We start from the raw sequence: 22,657 nt of genomic DNA, 5'->3' as shown, positions 1-22,657 counted from the left end.
AGAGAGAGAGAGGGGCGGGGAGAGAGAGAGAGGGGCGGGGAGAGAGAGAGAGGGGCGGGGAGAGAGAGAGAGGGGCGGGGAGAGAGAGAGAGGGGCGGGGAGAGAGAGAGAGGGGCGGGGAGAGAGAGAGAGGGGCGGGGAGAGAGAGAGAGGGGCGGGGAGAGAGAGAGAGGGGCGGGGAGAGAGAGAGAGGGGCGGGGAGAGAGAGAGAGGGGCGGGGAGAGAGAGAGAGGGGCGGGGAGAGAGAGAGAGAGGGGCGGGGAGAGAGAGAGAGAGGGGCGGGGAGAGAGAGAGAGAGGGGCGGGGAGAGAGAGAGAGAGGGGCGGGGAGAGAGAGAGAGAGGGGCGGGGAGAGAGAGAGAGAGGGGCGGGGAGAGAGAGAGAGAGGGGCGGGGAGAGAGAGAGAGAGAGGGGCGGGGAGAGAGACAGACATTGCTTGAAACTGCAGGGGAGACTGGTTGGTCCCCCTTACAGCACACTAGCACACACACCATTGCTCTGCAGCTAGCTTTTTAACCCATTTTTCCTTGTGTGTTCCTGTTAGGGAAAAAAAATCCATGTCTTATGCCCAAAGTTTGTTTTCTTTAATCTCCAACCATTTTACACATTCTGAGATATGAATCAAGAGATGGATTTTAAATGCCTGCTGAGACATTGTAATTTTTGTAAAATTTTAAATTTTAAAAGACATTGTCTTTTCTTTTTGCAACCATAGATTAAAATTCAGTCTTTTGCATCTTTCCTATCTACCTTTCAAGTGTCTCCACCTACAGAGTCAAGTTCAGGGCGAGGCAAGAGGTGGCATTGGCTCGTTGGGCAATAGGAAGGGAGGAAACATAGGCAGCTGTAACAACTGACGTCAATCGTAATGACTAAGCAGCCCATGAACTTCTTGCACATTGTTTCAGGGAGGGTGGAGGCGGAAAGGAACAGGGATTTGAAGGTGAAATCTGAAGGTGGATAAATCACCTGGACCAGATGGATTACACCCCAGAGTTCTGAAGGAGATAGCTGAAGAGTTAGTGGAGGCGTTAGTGGTGATTTTTCAGGAATCACTGGAGTCAGGGAGGGTCCCAGAGGACTGGAAAATCGCTAATGTAATCCCCCTGTTTAAGAAGGGAGTGAGACAAAAGACGGGAAATTACAGGCCGATTAGCCTGACCTCGGTCGTTGGTAAGATTTTAGGGTCCATTATTAAGGATGAGATTTCAGAATACTTGGAAGTACATGGTAAAATAGGGCAAAGTCAGCATGGTTTCATCAAGGGGAGGTCATGCCTGACAAATCTGTTAGAATTCTTTGAGGAGGTAACAAGTAGTTTAGACAAAGGAGAGCCAATGGATGTTATCTACTTGGACTTCCAGAAGGCCTTTGACAAGGTGCCGCACAGGAGGCTGCTCAGTAAGATAAGAGCCCATGGTGTTAGAGGCGAGGTACTAGCATGGATAGAAGATTGGCTGTCTGTCAGGAGACAGAGAGTGGGGATAAGGGGCGGTCCTTCTCAGGATGGCGGCCGGTGACTAGTGGAGTTCCGCAGGGGTCAGTGTTGGGACCACAACTTTTCACTTTATACATTAATGATCTAGATGAAGGAACTGAGGGCATCCTGGCTAAGTTTGCAGATGATACAAAGATAGGTGGAGGGACAGGTAGTATTGAGGAGGCGGGGAGGCTGCAGAAGGATTTGGACAGGTTAGGAGAATGGGCAAAGAAGTGGCAGATGGAATACAACATGGGGAAGTGTGAGGTCATGCACTTTGGTAGGAAGAATAGAGGCATAGACTATTTTCTAAACGGGGAGAGAATTCAGAAATCTGGAATGCAAAGGGACTTGGGAGTCCTAGTCCAGGATTCTCTTAAGGTTAACTTACAGGTTGAGTCGGTAGTTAGGAAGGCAAATGCAATGTTGGCATTTATTTCAAGAGGACTAGAATATAAAAGCAGGGATGTGCTGCTGAGGCTTTATAAGGCTCTGGTCAGACCACATTTAGAATATTGTGAGCAATTTTGGGCCCCGTATCTCAGGAAGGATGTACTGGCCCTGGAGAGGGTCCAGAGGAGGTTCACGAGAACGATCCCAGGAATGAAAGGCTTAACATATGAGGAACGTTTGAGGACTCTGGGTCTATACTCGATGGAGTTTAGAAGGATGAGGGAGGATCTGATTGAAACTTACAGAATACTGAAAGGCCTGTATAGAGTGGACGTGGAGAAGATGTTTCTATTAGTAGGAGAGACCCGAGGGCACAGCCTCAGAATAAAGGGAAGGCCTTTTAGAATAGAGATGAGGAGAAACTTCTTTAGCCAGAGAGGGGTGAATCTATGGAATTCATTGCCACAGAAGGCTGTGGAGGCCAGGTCATTGAGTATATTTAAGACCGAGATAGATAGGTTCTTGATTGGTAAGGGGATCAAAGGTTATGGGGAGAAGGCGGGAGAATGGGGTTGAGAAACTTATCAGCCACGATTGAATGGCAGAGCAGACTCGATGGGCTGAATGGCCTAATTTCTGCTCCTATGTCTTATGGTCTTATGTATTTAAGGAGACAGGTGGTAGTGAAGAATAAAAGCCAAGGGTTATCTTTGCTCTCCAGGATGATCCGGAGTTGTGAGCAGTTTTGCCAGAGGACAGCATGATGGCATCCTCAATCTACACCCCTCAAATCTGGGGGTGCGACCAGGATAGGAAAAAAGTAAGGTTTTGCTGAGGACAAGGACATACATCAAAGATGGACAGCAATTAAGCAGGTCAACTGAAGTATCAAACTGAATGGAGGACCAAAGGCTAGGCATCTGGCAATTTCAAACTATAATTTTAAATGACTTCGAGGAACAGTTTTTTCCAGGAGCAGATAAATAATGATGTGGGTTAAGGGTGGCGCAGGATGTATGTGGTCAGGCATACAAGGAGGTTGTCAGGGATGGCTCAGTTTCTAATTGAAACCGTTGAAGTGCAAAGAGCAGATGAGATGGAAAAGTTGAGGAAGTGACCATGAGCATAGAGATGTGGAAGGTAAGACTTTAAGGAGGCAAGAGGGCAAGGCGAGGTTGAACTGAAATACAAATTGTGAAAGAGAAGTTCTTCAGTGGAGAATGTGGAAAGATCTCTCAAAGAAAAATGGATGGGGGTTGTTTTGGGTGGGGGCAGAGTACTTGAAAGTTGAATTAATTCATTGTATATTCCAATAATTATGTAATGATGTCAAGTGCTTTCTCATACAATGAATAATTTCAAAAATTAATAGTTCAAATCTATAATGACAGTTCCAGGCAGAATGTTGACAAAAGGTGGACATAGTTAAATAATCTACGAAAATTTTCAATGTCTTCATCATAATCCACAGAAGAATGCACACATTAAGAGACTGTAATTTAAAAGAAGGGTTTGCACACATCAAACTGGGAAGTGAATCTAAAGCAGCTTATAAACATCACCTGGAGCACTCGAGCAAATTATAGTCCTGTAACTCACTCCACAGATATCCATTCTTGTATAGGTGAACACATGCACTGTTTATAGAGGCCAAAAAGGATATCTTTTTTAAAATAAAAATTCCAGGGATTATTGTTATTTATTGGCTTTTGATGGGTGTTTGAAGTCATACCAACTACTATTCAAAGAAGGTGATTCATCTACCTCAAGATGATGTTACTGGAGGCCCAAGCAGAAAATATTTTTGCTGCAGATTACCAAGACCATAAGACGATAAGACATAGGAGCAGAAGTAGGCCATTCAGCCCATCGAGTCTGCTCTGCCATTCAATGAGATCATGGCTGATCTGAATCCTCAACTCCACTTTCCTGCCTTTTCCCCGTAACCCTTGATTCCCTTACTGCCTTAAAAATCTGTCTATTTCAGCCTTGAATATACTTAACGACCCAGCCTCTACAGCCCTCTGTGGTAAAGAATTCCACAAATTCACTACCATCTAAGAGAAGAAATTCCTCCTCATCTGTTTTAAAAGGGCACCCCCTTACTCTTTGGTCCTAGACTCTCCCACAAGGGGAAACAACTTCTCAGCATCTACCCTGCCAAGCCCCCTAAGAATCTTATATGTTTCAATAAGGTCGCTTCTCATTCTTTTAAACTCCAATGAGTACAGGCCCAATCTACTCAACCGCTCGTCATAAGAAAATCCCTTCATCCCCGGGATCAACATAGTGAACCTTCTCTGGACTGCCTCCAATGCCAGTATATCTTTCTTTAGGTAAGGGGACCAAAACTGTTCACAGTATTCCAGGTATGGTCTAACTAGTGCCTTGTATAGTTTTAGCAAGACTTCCCTATTTTTATACTCCATTCCCTTTGAAATAAAGGCCAACATTCCATTTGCCTTCCCTATTACCTGCTGAGCTTGTATGTTAGCTTTTTGGGATTCATGTGCAAGGACCCCCAAATCCTTCTGTGCTGCAGCTTTCTTCAGTCTTTCTCCATTTAAATAATAATATTCAGCTCCTCTATTCTTCCTGCCAATGTGCATAATCTCAAACTTACCCACATTATATTCCATCTGCCACACGTTTGCCCACTCACTTAACCTGTCGATATCCCTCTGTAGACTCTTTGTGTCATCCTCACCACTTGACTTCCCACCTATTTTTATGTCATCCGCAAACTTGGCGATAGTATATCAATTTCCCTCATCCAAGTCATTAATATGTATTGTAAATTGTGGCCCCAGCACTGATCCCTGTGGCACTCCACTAGTTACAGATTGCCATCCTGAAAATGCCCCCCTTATCTCAACTCTGTTGTCTATTAGTTAGCCATTCCTCTATTCATGCTAATATACTACCCACAATACCATATGGGCTCATCTTATTAAGTAGCCTTATGTATGGTACCTTACCAAATGCTTTTTAGAAATCCAAATGTATTACATCTACTGGTTCCTCTTTATCTATTCTGCTTGTTACCTCCTCAAAGACTTCTAATAAATTTGTTAGGCATGATTTCCCCTTCATGAAGCCATGCTGACTCTACTTGATTAGATTATATATTTCTAAATGCTTTGCTATTACATCCTTTATAATAGACTCCAACATTTTCCCAATGACAGATGTTAAGCTAACTGGCCTATAGTTACCTGTTTTTTGTTTCTTTCCCTTTTTGAATAAGGGTGTTACACTGGCAGTTTTCCAATACTCTGGGACTTTTCCAGAATCTAAGGACTCCTGGAAGATTACTACTAGTGCATCCACTATCTCTGCAGCTATTTCCTTTAATATCCTAGGATGGAACCCATCAACTCCAGGTGACTTATCAGCCTTCAGCCCCATTAGTTCCCCTAGTACTTTTTCTTTAGTGATAGTTATTATATTTATTTCCTCCCCCCATTTTGCCCCATGATTATTTCATTTTCTACCATGAAGGCTGATGCAAAGTATTTATTCAACTCCTCTGCCGTTTCCTGGTTCCCCATTATTATTTTCCCAGCCACATTCTCTATTGACTTTGGCCTCTCTCTTCCTTTTGTATATTTAAAGAAGCTCTTACTGTCTGTTTTTATATTACTTGCTAGTTTACCATCAAAGTTTATTTTCTCCCTCTTTATTATATTTTGGTCATCTTCTGCTGGTTTTTAAAACTTTCCCAATCCTCTGGCTTACCACTAATCTTTGCCACATTGTATGCATTTTCTTTCACTTCGATACTATCCTTAACTTCCTTGGTTAACCATGGTTGGCTTACACCCCCCTCTACAATTCTTCTTCCTCACTGGGATGTATCTTTGTTGAGAGTCATGAACTATTTTCTTAAATGTCTGCCATTGTTCATCAACCATCTTTTCTGCTAAACTCCTTTCCCAGTCCACTCCCAGTCAACTCTGCCCTCATTTCTTGTAATTACCCTTGTTTAAAAGTTTAGCACAGGTGTTTCCAAACTAGGTTTCTCACTCTCAAATGCTAAATTCCACCAGGTTATGGTCAGTGTTTCCTAGGGATCTTTTACTCTGAGATCAATAATTAAACCTGCCTCATTACACATTATCAGATCCAAAATAGCCTGATCCCTGGTTGGATCCACAACGTATTGTCCTAGGAAACTGTCCCGAATACACTCTATGAATACTTGCTTGTGGCTACCTCTGCCAATTTGATTTTCCCAATCTACATGAAGATTCAAGTCACCTATGATTAATATGCTGCCTTTTTTACATTCCCTCATTATTTCCTGATTTATTCTCTGTCCGGCAACATAGCTACTGTTAGGGGTCCTATACTACTCCCACCAATGTCTTCTTCCCCGAGTTATTCCTTATCTCCACATCTTCTGATCCAAGGTCATTTCTTGCTATCGTACTTATTCCATCTCATACTAACAAAGCTACCCCAGCACCCTTTCCTTCCTGCCTGTCTTTTCGAAAAGTCACATACCCATGAATATTTAGTTCCCAGCTTTGATCTCCTTGTAATCATGCCTCCATAATGGCTATAAGATCATACCCGTTAATCTCTATTTGTGCCGTTAATTTGTTTATTTTGTTCCAAATACTACGTGCATTTAAGTAAAGAGCCATTAATTTTGCCTTTTTACCATTTTTCCCCCTTTGACCCTATTTGCTGCTTTTTTTAATGTTTGTACACTCTATCCCTTCCTGTCACACTCTGGGTATCATCACCTAAGTAGCTGCTTTGCAATGCCGCTATACCCTTTTGCTTTGTAAGCCTAGTTATCCCCTTTCCAGAACTTTCCCCCCCACTATATTTCGTTTAAAGCCCTCTCTACAGCTCTAGTTATTCGATTCGCCAGGACACTGGTCCCAGCATGGTTCAAGTGAAGCCCGTCCCTCCGGAACAGCTCCCTTCTACCCCAGTACCGATGCTAGTGCCCCATGAACTGAAACCCATTCCTCCCACACCAATCTTTGAGCCATGCATTCAATTCCTTGACATTATTTAACCTATGCCAGTTTACCCGTGGCTCAGAAAGTAATCCTGAGATTACCACCTTGGAGGTTCTGCTTTTTAATTTAGCTCCTAACAGTTCAAATTCTTTCAACAGAACCTCCTTTCTAGTCCTATGAACATCATTGGTACCAATGTGGACGGCGACAACTGGGTCCCTCCCCTCCCACTCGAAGTTCCTCTCCAGCTCTGAGGTGGTGTCCTTAACCCTGGCACCGGGCAGGCAACACAGCCTTCGGGATTCATGCTCATGGCTGCAGAGAACAGTATCTATGCCCACAATTATACTGTCCTGTAGCACTACTACATTCCTATTTCCTCCCCCGACTTGAATGGCTCCCTGTACCTCGTTGCCATGGTCAGTTCATTCATCCTCCCTGCAGTCCCTGCTCTCATCCACACAGCTTGCACGAACCTCATAGAAGTTGGACAATTTCAGGGGCTATGGTTCCTTGAATGCTACCCTCTGGGTCCCCATACCTGCCTCACCTGCAGTCACATCCTCCTGTCCCTGATCACAGACCAAATTCGACTTATCTAACCTGTGGGGTGTGACCGCCTCCTGGAGCAAAGTGTCCAGGTAACTTTCCCCCACCCTGACGTGGCGCAATGTCTGCAACTCGGACTCCAGTTCCTTAACTCGGATCCGAAGTCCCTTGAGCTGCAAACACCTACCACAGATGTGTTTGCTCCAGGTCACCTTGGTGTCCAGCAGCTCCTACATGCCGCAGCAGCAACACTTTGCTATCTTTGTTAAGCAACTTTATCCAAGTTAGAAATACTAAGAGAAATGCTTGTTTTATCATTTGTTTGGTTTAAGTGAAAGCTTGAAAACAAATCAGAAGTTGCACAACAATTGAAATGGCAGGAAATGCTAAAAAAAAACCAAGAAAAATGGTCTCCTGTCAAATGATCTTTCAACAAACAGTGGATTCCACAAAACAATGCAATTTTTGCGTAGCACACATTACGAATAAAGAAATGCAACTTTAAAACGAAAAATTGTAGATTTAAAAAATTCTTCTGATGTAATTTTTGATAACAATAACCATATAAAATGTCAAATAGGGGATTTGGAGGATACAAGCAGTCCCTTGGGGACTTTATACCTGTGGGGAGGGGAGTATTGTCAAGCTAGTTAGAATGCATTTCATTTTTAAAAATCCCCTTCATTTTTGGATGAGGTTTCTTGGAACAGTGGGGGCAGAAAATGGACAGGTGGTTCAAATAAAACGTATTCTACTTGAAAATACTATTAGACCCCGAAAAAATCTCAAAATCACAGACTTGTACTGTACTCACTACTTCATAACTGGTCGGCGCCCGATATCGAGATGAGACCACTCCTACACCAGTAATCGGATCCATTGACATATCCCAAAATTCAGGCATCATTGAGCGACACTGAAAAGAGAAAGAAAAACATACAAGCTTTCTTGAATTTGAACTACCAAAAGCATACAAACAACAACGTAGGATATACTATAGCTGCACTACCAACCATAGAATGTTGCAGACACTCAAAACCCTTAGCTGCAGGGAAAACTAACTACATTAACAGATCTAACCACAGAAACATGTCATCAGCAGCAGAACAGGACTTAAGTGGAACATTGTCATGTTGTTACCTTCTGTAATAATTTTAAGTGCAACTTTTAGACAATTCAGCAATGTAGCTTTGATCCAGAAGATCAAGATATTTAGAAGAGAGATTTCCATGAATAACTCAGTGGTGCAAACAAGTATTGATCTGGAAGACTCAAGGTACTAGGAACATTAACTGGAGCAGTTGGCTTATATACAATGTATTGCAAGATAAAGACAAAATACTGCACTGCAAATTGTCACAAGCCACCGAGTTTTAGCTAAGCATCTTGCCCATTTCATTTCTTCCATGTTTGCATTTGTTTCTTACAGGCTCTTTGGCAACAAGTATAAATAGATCGAAAAACGTGCTTCAGAAGGTTTCAAAAACAAAAACGCCATCAAAAATGAAAAAGAGATGAAATAGGAAGGGAAGAAGAGCACAAAATCAAAATTGTGCTCAGTGCATATATACTTTGCGCCACAGATTGGCTGCATACTGCCTGCAGCTGACTCAAAAAGACATTTACATTCTCCCGAGGTGCATTATAAAAACAATATCACTTAGCAAAAAAGGGAGTACATTACAACATGACATTCAGCCATAACATATTATTGACATTTCAGTTTTAATAAAAAGGAATCAATATGGTCATAGCAGATTTGTCAGACAATTCAATAAGAATGAAACTTAAGGCAAAGATTGGGATTCTTGTGCTATCAGAAAGGTGATGCTTTGCAGCAGAGTACACCACTGCATACAGGAATGTAAACGGTATAAAGTCTAAAATAATTATTTTCAACGTGAAACATTAGAAAATATTGCCAGATATAAAATTTTGTTGAAGACCAGAGTTGTCTTAATTGCAGAGTATTGTCAGCACGGCTGTAGAGTTGACCTAAATCAACCCGATTTCATTCAAGTGCTCAATACATTAATTATCGAACGGCAGTAAAATCACTTAATATAGATTTTCCATTTTTGTCCCAAAGAGTAAAGCTTCTAACATTAGTAATGAAGTATATTGCTTCAGGTCTAGTTTAAAAAATCGTTCTGCTTTTCATATCTGGTGAGTGTAAAAACAAACTACTCCCTGAAATTACTCTTGCTCCAGTCTGCCAAAACAATTACAGAATAATTCTTACCTACTTTCAACAATAAGAAATAGTACAAAGTAATATCCTGAGCAAACCATTTTTTTTGAGGGCCTGGGGCTGGAGCTGGTGGCGGGAAGGGGGTGTGTGTGTGTGCACGCGCGCGCGCAGGGGGCAGAAGGCAAATAGCAATTCTCCCGTCTATAAAAATATATAAATGTACAGTGTAGGATAGCATTTAATGCAAGTTCTTTTTCAAACATTCAATTGCAGCTCAACTAGGCCACGTTTCTGTATTCCACTCCCACCGACCCCCTTTGTCCACCATAGCAGCAGGAATAAGTTACTTTAAAAGGTGAGTTTTTAAAAAGCAAACTGTATTCCCCCACTTATCAAAAAAGGAACCCTGGATGAAAGGTAGCTAATACCATAATATAACTGAAGTTACTTGCTCCAGAATCATAATTTGTGATTTGCTAGCTTGTCCGGCACTTGGAAAGACAGCTCTCATTGATGTGTTGGAAAGTCCTTTGATCTCTGTCAGCCTGTGACAGAGATGGAGTTTCTCATACAGTTAGAGGCTTTTAAAGATCACAACACAAGACACCAGAAAGGCAGTCAGTATTTTGCAAAAGACAAGGTACTGTAGGGAGAGTGGTTCTATAACTAGACTCCATTACAGGGTGCAGGACTATTCCATTAAAATCAGTAAAATGGTGTGATATCACATGTTCATTCTTTTATATCATTACAATAATTCCAGTTGATATACCATACTGATTAAACTAACAATTTTGGTCTTACCCACTGCACCCTCTGTTTCATCTTTATAAAGCAGTTTACAATCAAAACCAAAATAACCTCACTTTGCACTAAGTTAACTTGGTCTGCCTTCAAAAAGACTGAAGAGATGTGCATGTGAAATACAGATTGCTTAGGGATACTATTGCTACATCCTTGGGTTATGACATTGAACAAGTATAAAATGAGCAGTACCAGCCAACTCCTCCCACAAAAACTCAGGCTCATTAAGGGAGACTAATGCCACTGAATCATAGAAGTATCTACAACAGATCCAAATTCTTAATGTATCATTATAAATTTATCCACAATCCATGGCAATTTTAATTCATTCATCATCACTAGCTGGGCCAGCATGTATTCCCCATCCCTAATTGCCCTTGAGAACTGATTTGCTTGCTAGGGCATTTAAGGTAGATTGCTGTGGGTTTGGAGTCACACGTGGGCCAAACCAGGTAAGGACGGTAGGTTTCCTTCCCTAAAGAACATTAGTGAACCAGATGGGTTTTTATGACAATCAACAATGGTTTCATTAGACTTCCAATTCCAGATTTTTTTTTATTGAATTCAAATTTCACTATCTGCCATGGTGGGATTCGAACCCAGGTCCCCAGAGCATTGCCCTGGGTATCTGGAGTACTAGTCCAGTGACAGTACCACAACGCCACTGCCTGAGGTTTAGTTGCAGAGGTTTAATATTAATAAATGGATGCTTTAGAAACAGAACCAGGGTTGCAGGAGGTTGGGGGGAGGGGGTTGCAAAAAGGGAACTCACAGGTACCATGAAAGAGGGTGAAGCAGAAAGCAGCAATACCATCAGTGCCTGCGTACACCACTAGAGCTTATCACTGATATCCATTACACATTTTCAGTAAAGTTTGTTGACGTTAATGGCTCTTTTCCTACCTTCCAAAGTCAATCCAGCTCTGTTCACTATTGATTAGAAAAATGCTGGCAACTTTGGTCTCATTTATCCTGATAGGTAACTCAAATTGACAGAGCAATGCAGATTTAGAAAGTCTGACTTCACTGCGTAGCCAAGATAAACCACAACACCGAAAGCAAAAAAACCTAACAGGAAGTGAAACAAAAACCTAATTAGCTTTGGACAAATTCCAAAGTAAAAACACTTCAACGAAAGGAGCATTCTGATCACAGAGTAAATGTTTCAAATGTTTAAAAACTGAGTGTTAGTTCAACCTCAACTCTGGAATTGGAGGTGATATATGTGGCTTAGTCAAAATTATAGTTATATCACTTCTGACTGATACCATTAAAAGATAGTTTTCAAAACCTCAACATAATCCATTGCAGTTTATAAGAACATGTTGAGATGAGAACTGCCCCAAGTCATTCTTAGAGGGTCACCTTTGTGAAATACTTTCCGAAACCACCTACACAATTTTAAGTCATCATAATGAAACTCCCTGAACCACATACAAGTCTAAAATTATTCTGTCCTAATTAAGTAGCAATAATGAAATAGTAACTTCACTGCCACATTAGCAGAATGTATTCCAAGACAGTAGCTAGCTGCCTATATGGATAACTATTATTCATCTTCTAGAATGAATCTGTTATGTGAACAACTATGTGCAGTAAAACTGGCTCTTCAGAAACGTGGTAAAGAATGAGACAACTTATATTTATATAGCGCCTTTAACATAATAAAACGCCCCAAGGTGCTTCTTGGAGCATTGTTAAACAAAATATGACACCGAGCCACATAAGCAGATATTAGACCAGACAACCAAAAGCTTGGTCAAAAAGAAGTTTAAAGGAGAGGTAGGCAGACTGGGAGGTGTAGAGAGGATATTCCAGAGGATAGGGCCTAGGCAGCTGAAAGCATGGCGACCAATGATTATAATCACTCCACCAGGGATGCACAAAAGGCCGGATTTAGAGGAGTGCAGATTTCTCAGAGGGTTGTGGGGCTGGACAAGATTGCAGAGATAGGAAGGGGCGAAACCATGGAGGAATTTGAAAACAAGTATGAGGATTTTAAAATCAAGAGATTGCTTCACCAATAGCCAATGTAGATCAACAAGCACAGAGGTGATATGTGACTGGGACTTGGTGCAAGTTAAAACACAAACACAGGCAGCAGAGTTCTGAATGACCTCAAGTTTACAGCGAGTAGAATATAGGAGACCAACCATGAGTGCTTTGGAATAGACAAGTCTACAGGTAATGACTTCTAGAATGAGAGCTTCTGCAGCAGATGAGCTGAAACGGGGCTGTCTGTTTATGTCATGGAGGTGTAAATAGACAGTCCTCGAGATGGCATGAATATGTGGTTTGAAGCTCTGCTCAGGGTCAAATATGGCACTGAAGTTGTGAACAGACTGTTAATCTTAATCTCAGACTGTTGTCAGCAATGAAGTCAACAGCAAAGGAATGGAGTTTGGAACAGGGACTGAAAACAATGGCTTCAGTCTTCCCAATATTTAATTTTAATGCTACTTAATTCTTCAATTATTTCATAAACCAGTGAATCCTGGCAGTTTAACATTAGGCTTACTGTATGGCATTGCCAACAGCACAAGATAAAACCCACTGTACAAAAGGGACATTCAAAATCAGGAAGCTGCCCTGCTATTTTCTGACATGTCCTTCAGACAGTCTTCAGTATAAAATATCTGTAAAACATTACCAGTACCAAAAGGTTCAAACCTGTGAAATTATACTTGTTTTTCAAACCTCAAATATAAGCCTGAGCTTTCCAGCATTAATGCTTGTAAGGTGTAAGCAATTTAAAAACAGCTCGACATCGTACAGTACACCTCTAAATTTTCATCTTACGTGTAGTTTAATTTGAAAACTTTAAAACCAGCCTTAAGCCATATTATTGTCTGCATACTGAACAGCAATGAACAGATCGTAATAATTGTTAGTTTCTAAAAGCTAATTATGGTGTACTTTCTAAAGTACTAAACTTTCTACTTCCTCATAATATTCATTAATCACATAAAATGAAAAGTTAAGTTTGCCATTTATGGCTGTACAAGCAGCTTTCGTACAACTTTACATATACTGGCAATTTATACCGAAAACTGCCAGACCTTACAACAATCCTTACAGAGATATTTTTTTAAGGCAAAAGTACATTTTCTTTGTTTGTTAGGACAGAAAAGAGCAGGCAATAAATCATTTATTTTCCACATTATACTATACAGGATATATAGGGAACAAATTTCTCCTTCCTTAAGATTTTTAATACCTTTCCAATTTTATAAACTTTCACTTTATTCTCTTCTAACCTTTTAACATTCCTTTCACTCCATTTTCATTTCGATCTTTTCCAATGGTATTCTAACAAGTTTTCCTTTGAGCAATTAATTTTTCCCCCCCTCCTCCCCACTTCTTTAGCTGCATGTAAGCTTGAAGAAAAAAAAGTGGCTGGGAAGCTTAGTTACATAAATTCAAAAGAAAGTGCAAGACTGGCCAATGCCTTGCTGGAAAACAACAGAAACAGAAATTGGTGTAAAAGGCAGGCCGGGTTGGTGGGGTCAGTTACCCAAGGCTTGTGGATTCCAGGATTCCAGTTAGGATGGGTGAGAAGTGTTGAAATATGAGAAAAAAAAGTCAGTAAATGGCAAACTGTGCTGTGGCCTGTCTTGCAGCATGATGAAAACACTATAACATGCACAAAGCAGAGTTCAAGGCAGATGATGCACTATTGTGATTACCATCAAACACAAGTCACATTCTTTTGATGATAAACCACTAGGGTGGCCCAATAGCATTTGTTGAGTATCCAGAAAGACTGTTCGTTTTTGCCTAAAGGAGAAGCCTTAGATCTACATTACAGATTCCGTGTTAGAAGTAAAGAGAAAGCACTCTCTGAGAAGTAATTTCTCTGTATGTGAACGCAAAGACAAATTTTAACTATCATAACTCAGCTAAAAATGTGCTTCTGTGTTTGCACTGCCACCTATAATGAACTATATTCAATGATGTTCTGCACTTCAAAGGTCATTTATTAATCTCAGGCCATAATATATGAACCTAAGTAACCCAAGTGTTGCTTAACTGCTTTAATTTGCTCTGCTGCCTTTAAGGCTGGGTGCATATAATCATCAAGGTTTCTCTGTTGTTGTGAAACAATGCTTTGTATCAAAAATGATGTTTGAATTTACAGGCTGGAAGCTCCTAATTCATTTTTTAGCCAATTCCAATGACTTGGGATCACAACCAGCTGTAGATTTGCATCACTGTAACTTCTACATTCCAAAACCACTGAAATCGAGACAATCCATCTGCAAAGCCGCATCAGGGACAATGGCCTTGGAGGAGTAGGAATGGGGGCCATCTCCTATCCCATTAGCAAAGCGTCCAGACTATACCTGGATACTCAACTGGATGGTGACAAACCATTTGACATAATCACTAGAACAATGGGACCCTGGCTGAGAGAGGAATTCTCAACCATGATCTAATCAAGTTACAATTGAAATACATTTGGGCCATGACCAAATTTGGGTCACTGGGCAGTTGGAGAGAGGGTCATGCAACAAGCCAACCCTTTCTGTGTTAAAGCAACTGTTTTTTTTCTGCAGAACAAGCCAGATGTTTAAGGAACAAGACCCTGAGTGGGTTTCTTCTCTCTCCCTCATACACACACCATCCAAGTTTTGAACCTGGTCTATTGATTTTGACTATCCAGATGCTGCAGACAGAGATTTTTAAAAAGAACTCAACCCAGTGCCACTGTCTCCAAAAGAACAGATAAATCATCATTCTACATCTTTAAACTACCCTGATGCCAAAGGCAGCAGGACTACCAAGTTCAGCCTGAAATCAGCCAAATTACAACCTTCAAGAGTCGTATACCCCTTTAATTGTGCTGGACTCTAAATTGCTTAATCTATCTTCCCACTCTATTCTATTTGTATGTATGTGTGTGCGTACGCTTCAAGTGAGTGTGTGAAAGGCAGAGCATTTTTTTTATTATTTTACTTAGACCTGGTTAAGAACTATCCTCTTCTCTTTAAAACTCAAGACAACCTGTCTGTGTTTGCCTTTTTAGTACACAATTAAACACTCACTGAATTGGCAAACATGTCCTTTTAAAAAAAAACATGTTGCAGTCAAACGAGGAATGGGAAAAGAGGGGAGCCATTCAACCCCTCCTCACCTGATCGTAAGACTGCTCATTTATACTTTTCAAAAGCACATCATTTATAGACCACTAGTCTTTCCATACTAGTCCTCCCAAAAGTACATCATTTTAACACTTCTCCACATTGAGTTCCAACACTAATGCTTCTGCCCGTTTCATCGTCCCGTCTATGTCATCCTGCAGCCTCTATCTTCAGCACTCTACTGCTCTGCTATGTTCCATATCATTTGCAAACTTTATAATGCTGCCCCCTATACCCAAGTCTAAGTTGTTTATAAAAATTGAAAAGAGTAATAGACTCAAAACCTATCCTTGGGAAAACCACTGCAAACCACGTCCCAGTCTGAAAAACATTCATCCACCACAGCCCTTTGCTTTCTGTAACTGAGCCAATTCTGCATCCATACCACCATTTTCTCCTTAATTTAAATGGGTTTCCAGCTTCAATACAGTACACAATTAACTACAGATAAAGATCCAGCCCAGATAAACTATCTGGTCACCATGACTGTCGTACTATCTGTAGCAATACCAGTAAGCCATAGGTCGTCTAGCCACTGCAACAGCTGCAAAGCATAGGACACCTTAGAACAGGAAATGTGGTACTTATTCATTTCTCAGCTCCACAAAGACCATTGCAAATAAGCTCGGCCAGCCATTTCCAACCACTGGCTACGAAAGACTCCAAACATAAGAGCTTTGAAATTTTCTGAAAATAACTTGAATTCCAAATTATGGCAGCACTGCTAAAAACCCAACCAAAGGTCACCAAACTTTCCAAATCTGACAGTTCACAACGGAACAGGGGATGCCAAAAATTGCTTCAGTTCTGCTGGGCGATAGAAGGAAAAGAAGAACAAAAGATAGATCAGTGTTTTCCGATTTCTATCTGGCACATGGCTCACAAGGGGCCTGGCAAAGACATTTGTCTCCTGCATCTGCCTTATTTGGGGGAAACATCGGATACCCCTCGGAAGAATGTGGGTGGTGGGAGGGGTGCGCGCGCACAGGCTCAAGGGCTGTAGCAAATAAACCACATCAGACACGATTAAAGTGCAAATGAAGTATATTTACAGAAGTGTGATAAGTGTAATAATCATAGTGCACCCGTGCAACCACTTGTAAAATCAGAACAACTTCATTTTCTTTTCCCTACCACTTCATCTAAGTGCTCCCCCGACATTCGCAGCAGGGGTGGAGGCCCTGCTGACCTTGGCAGTCGTCCTCTGGAGGACAGAGGCCTGGAGGGTTCCAGCTTACTTTGGCTGTCCTGCTGCAGGGAAGCTGGTTCCCCCCAAGTCACAGAGGACGAGGCTGAAGGAGTCACAGGCAAGGGGGATTCAAAAGGGCCAGACACCCTCAGAGAGTTCTGAGTGCAGGCCCAACTGCCGCTCCTCCTCCTTTTGGATGCCCGAGAGCCCCTGCCTGCCTGACTCCTCGAGGGGAAGGGGCACCTGGCGGGAGGTCACGGTGCCCCATCCCTTTCTCATGTAGCCATTGCAAAAGCTCACCCATGGCTGCAGCAATGGAGTGCAGGTGTGAGCACATCTCTGGCAGAATCTGCTGGATCAGGTTCTCCGGGGAGTCCGCCACCCTCCCCATGGAGGCCTCCATGCATGCACAGGTCGGCACCACTTCACCAGCCAGCAGGCAGACAAACCCCTCCATGTGCCACTCTGTCGAGGGCCTCTAGTGCCTCTGCTTGATTTTCCCCCATCTCTTGCTGCCTCTCTCTTGGAAGACCAATTCTAGAGGCCCGTCACTGAGCCTGAACCACGCAGATGCCTCTTCCCCAGCATTCCTCCAAGTGCCATTGAGCCTGGCTGACCCTTCCTCCTCCTATGGTGGCCACGTATCCATGCAGTGACCACTAAAATGAGAGACCTTTCCTAAGCTAGATTTCTCATCCACTGAGGTGTGTATCTCTGGGTTGGTGGAGGGTGCAGGTGGCTGCTGTGATGCCTCTACAGGTGCACTTTCTCCCTCTGCAATGTCCTCACTCCTCTCCGGGTTTGTCCAAGTGCTGGACAGGGCTTTGTTACTTTCAGGCCTTGCCTCTTCCTGGTGGCACCTGTAAGTGAGAAAGGAGAGAGCAAGTGACTGCATGAACTGCCTCCAGCATGGAGGACCGCTTGACCCTTAGATTTCTATGACATGCGTGGATGGAGGCCACTAGCCAACCTCTCCATCTCTGATGGACCTGTCCCACTTCACCCCTGCCAACTGGGCTGCCCGCTCCTCAAAGTCAGCCAGTTGAGGGTTCACTTACCCTCGCGACGCAGATGAGGTCATTCATTAATCCTTTTGCAGCATTGCAGGGCAATCCTCTGCTGGAGGCCCTGGGCACTGACTGCCCTGGAGACGTACTCCCATACAGGGTTCGTCTTCCTGCTCAGCCTCCTCATCCCATCCTGTGGATAGAGGATGTCCCTCCTGGCCTCCATTTGGTCGTGCAGGACGCCCAGAGAGGCGTCGTTGAATTTGAGCGTCAGAGCTCCCTGCCCTTTTTGAACCATTTCCTCCATCAACGTTGTGTAGGTTGCTGTCCAGGCACCTTTTAAATATGGCACCCAGCTATGACGATGGGGCGCTTGCCATCCAGCGATACATCAGGAAACCACCGACTGCATAATTAATGAGGCCCGGGTTGCGCAAATTGCCGGCAGCCTCTGCACCAGAAAACACTGCCCGTCCCCATCCCGGGACTTAGTCTGGGATGGAAAATTCCACCCACCATGTGAGGCAAGGTTTTCCACTTGGTTGTAACTGGACCACATACAAAAAGCACATTAAAACTACATTCGCATTAGAAAAGTGTGATCAGACATGAATGGACACCAAGACAAAGGAGGAGATATTAGGAAGGATAATTAAATGCTTGGTCCAAGAAGTAGGTTTTGAGGGAGGATCTCAAAAGGTTGGGGGGGTGGGGGGGTAATTGCAGAACTGCGGCCCAAGACCGGTGCGAGCTGACTCTTCAATGGCAGGGCTGCTGAAAGCATGGCCTTTACTGTGGGACTAAGGGAGCGAGGGATGCAGCGGAGGCCAGAATTAGAGGAATACAGAGTTCAAAGGAGGCTGGACGAGGTTACAGAGATGAAAAGGGGTGATGCCACGCAGTGATTCAAAATCAAGGGTGAGGATTTTAAATTTGAGGTTTTAGTGGACCGGGAGCACACGGTTAAGCACACTGATTTCTCTATGGCTTACCATGCTGTACACTGAAACCAATGCACTAAATATGGCAAATGGCAATGCTAATTAAACAACAGATACACCAATTAACTTTATAGAAGCAGGCTCTGAGATGCTAGAAAGTTGAAACAGACACTCTTCCAACCAACTGTGGTCGGATCTAAGCTCTTGAACTCCGACTGAAAAAAAGCACTGCTCAGCTTGAAGCTATTCCCCGGGCACTTGAACCGTTTTGAGCTTTGAATGTCACCCTGATCTTTGCAGAAGAGGCTAATCCAGCAGTTGCAGAATTAGGGGCAGCTTTAACAAAGTTGTTCAGTGCCGTGACAAGAGAGCACAATTTGGATCCGTATTTTAACCAGAGACTAATTTGGCCTTACTTGCACCATATGGAGATTGAGAAACCCCAAGCGGAAATTGATAGGAGAGAGATTGAATTTAATAAATAAGCAAAACTAGAAGAAAATAGGATAAAAGGACAATAGAAGTTAGAATACAGATGAAAGAAAGTGCAGGAAAATGGAAGGACAGGCAGAGATTCTTTTTTTAAAAAAAGGTCTTATTTAAAATTGTCAAAATATGTCAGTGTACAGTTAAAGTATTACAGTTACTCCAGGCGTTTAAACAATTTATGTGGGTTTGTTTCATTATCATGGTGCACAAGCTGGATTTTTTTGTAAAAATTGTTCATCCAGGAGAACCCAAACACTTTAAAGCTGCTGACAGCATTAACGTTAAAACTATTGTTCATTCGACTGGAAGTGTCAAAAAGAATGGAATTTACCCCTTGGCCTCTAGTAACAAATTAATATAGTTCATTTTCATTCGACTGAAAATGCCACATCCTCACCAAACTGTTACACGTGTATGACAATCAGCTTCCCTAAATGTGTCTGTTGAATCCATTGAATATCTATCATCAAATGGCTGTGGAGCACCATATCACTTTTTCCACAATTACTTACAACCACCCAGAACTGTCTCACTTCTAGATTTCATCTTCCTCTGCAGACAAGGTTTTTTTTAAAAACCTCAATTAAACTACCACATATAACCATTGTAACACAAGGACACAGAGTTCAATATGCGAAATCATTTCAGAAACAACAAAACTAAAGCCACTGAAACATCTACCTATATGCAAGGATTCAACCCTAGTTGCCCTGTGTGCCATGTGCCAGTGTAAAACTACTCCAATGTTGCATATAAATATAACTCATAAAACCTGAAGGGTGGGGCATGGATTTTAACGAATAATCACATAGTTCCCATTTAAGTAATGGGAAATTCCATACAACTGGCCAGAACGGATCCAGACGACAGCTCTCAGCCAGAAACGGAAAACCCACATAAACAAATCATGAGCAACTCTTGAATTGTCTCGCACATGTCACAATGTTGCCACTGGTGCTGTAAGACTACCTTACAAAAACAGGTGAACATCCCACAACATCACAATTAGAGATCCTACAATGCACGAAAATGTGCTTTCATTCTAAGATCAGTGCATCCTACAAACGTATTAAGTTTCTGAAAAAAAACTTTACATTCAGACTTTTAAAATGGTCTTCATTATTCACTGAAATGCAAATCTAGACTATTCAATGCAAGTCTTGGTATTAGGGGCAGAGGAAAAGGAAACGGCAAAAGTAGAATAACAATTCACTACCTATGACTAACGTCCACTACAAACAAATTAAGTGTTCTCGGTAAACTGCTGTCAGATTGGAAATGCAGCAAATGTAATAGATGTAATAAATGTAAAATGGCCATTCTAATTTTCAATGCTGTACATACAGAAATAAAAGCAGTTTCCAAAAATCCTGAACCGACACAACCGCGAGTCTGAGATGAAGGTAAACGGATTTCATTTTAAATGAAGTTACATTGCCACATGCGCACACAATAGATTTTTTAAAAATCTATAAACAGAGATTATCAAGTGTTATACAAGAAAACGTTATTTGCATTATTTGGCAAGAATTTTGTGGCAACCCAATTTAACCTAAAAAGCAATATTCATGCCACAATAATATTTATCATCTTTCCAAACGCTTCACATTTTCTCTCTCGACATCTGCCACCATGAAAGCATCACGTGATATGAGACAGGAGACAGCAGTGCTCTGATACATCTTGGGAAGTAACCTGGACAAGTAACGGAGCACTGCTTACTTTATTCTGGTCAGTCCCAAACTCCAAACAGCAACAATCAATGATCAGCAGCAATAATGGTCTGGATACAAAACTCTTAAGAGTGGGTTTCAGTGTACTCCAATTCTGCTACTGGACTCAAAACCAAAATACCATCATTAAAAATCTCACCATGGTAAATCGTGGAAATAAATTCAATAAATCTGGTAATCTGTGGGATGGCAGGACAACAAAACAACAATGAAAGCATTTTGTTAAAAAAAACAACGGGTTCAAATTACTCCTAATGCACTTTGAACTAGAAAATCATCCATTGTAAAAACAATCAGGGCAAAAATGTTTAGGTAATAGATATGGGATCTGCCACATCCCCAGAATATTTTTTTCTAAATAGCAATAGTCCTCTATGATTTTCCACCTCCGAGAATGCTAAAAGCAACTATTATGACCCCAGCTCAGATTGAGAAACGCAGTAAAGGTTAGAGATTAGAGATAAACCCAAGGATAGTTCTGGTTTGTATGCCCTAGTATTAAAGCACATGTATATTTATCCACTGAATTATGGGGGTGTGTAGGGAGAAACAAAAACTTTCACTCCTTTTTAACTTAACTTATTTCTCCTATGTTATTTGTTTACTGGTGCCTCCTATAGCAATTAGCATTCACTGCAGAAAATGTGCGTAAAGTGAATCGCCCATAGTTAACTAAGGAAGTGAAGGATCATATTTAATTGAAAGAAAAGACATACAATGTTGAGAAGATTAGCAATAGGCCAGAAGATTGGGAACATTTTAGAAACCAGCAAGGGATGGCTAAAAGAAATAGAGGTTGAAAATAGATGACAGTAAGCTAGCTAGTAAAGAAATATAAAAACCAGACAGAAAGAGCTTCTACAAGTTTATAAAAAGGAAGAGAGTAGCTAAAGTAACTATTGTTTCCTTAGAATTTAAGCCTGAATAATTAATAATGGGAAACAAAAAAATGGCAAAGAGTTTGAACAAATCTTTTGTATCTGCCTTCACAGTAGAAGACAATAAAAACATTCTAATAAGAGTAGAAAATCAGGGGCAAAAGGGAGGGAGAAATTTAGAACAAATACAATTAGAGAAAAAGTACTTAGCAAACGTATGGGACTAAAGACTGACAAGTCCCCTGGACCCGATAGCCTGCACCCTCGGCTGTTAAAAGAAGTGGCTGCAGAGATGGTGGATGCATTGGTCGTAATCTTCCAAAATTTCCTAGATTCTGGACAGAACCTAGTGGATTCAAAAACTACAAATGTAACATCCTTATTCGAGAAAGGATGGAGACTGGAAACTATAGGGCAGTTAGCCTAACAAATGTCATTTGGAAAATGCTGGAATTCATTATTAAGGCATTAGTAGTAGGACATTTAGAAAATCATAATACAGTTAAGCACGGTTGTATGAAAGGGAAGTCGTGTTTGACAAATGTAACAAGTATTGCAGATGAAGAGGAAATCAGTAGATGTAGTGTATAAAGGCATTCAATAAGGTATCACATGAAAGGTTACTGCAGAAGAGCTCAAGGTTTTGGGGGTGATATATTAGCATGAATAGAGGATTGCCAGCCTAACAGAAAACAGAAGGTCAGGATAAAGCAGTCATATTCAGGTTGGCAAACTGTAACACGTGGGGATCAATGCTGCAGACTCAGCTATTTATAGATTTTTTTATTCATTCATGGGATGTGGGCATCACTGGTTGGGCCAGCATTTATTGCCCATCCCTATTTGCCCTTATTCAGAGGGCATTTAAGTGTCAACCACAAGGCCGT

At 41.7% G+C, this 22,657-nt stretch overlaps 1 protein-coding gene across 3 annotated transcripts in view; it reads right to left on the bottom strand.

Moving 5' to 3' along the window:
• Positions 1-22,657, bottom strand: part of mvb12ba (multivesicular body subunit 12Ba) — a 169,043-nt gene that overhangs the window by 142,503 nt on the left and 3,883 nt on the right. For 2 of the 3 annotated variants that reach the window (XM_078549920.1, XM_078549919.1), the window contains exon 2: positions 8,212-8,313. In XM_078549920.1, coding sequence (XP_078406046.1) covers positions 8,212-8,304 — 93 coding nt within the window. In that variant the 5' untranslated portion in view covers positions 8,305-8,313. Of the gene's footprint in view, positions 1-8,211; positions 8,314-11,295; positions 11,441-22,657 lie in introns of those variants that run through there. The other variant, XM_078549921.1, reaches the window with a different exon arrangement.

The sequence above is a fragment of the Cetorhinus maximus genome, chromosome 10, assembly GCF_964194155.1.
Source record: "Cetorhinus maximus chromosome 10, sCetMax3.hap1.1, whole genome shotgun sequence".
Classification (NCBI taxonomy): Eukaryota; Metazoa; Chordata; class Chondrichthyes; order Lamniformes; family Cetorhinidae; genus Cetorhinus; species Cetorhinus maximus.
Note: the sequence above shows the minus strand (reverse complement) of the source record. Positions and strands in the feature narration are given on the sequence as shown.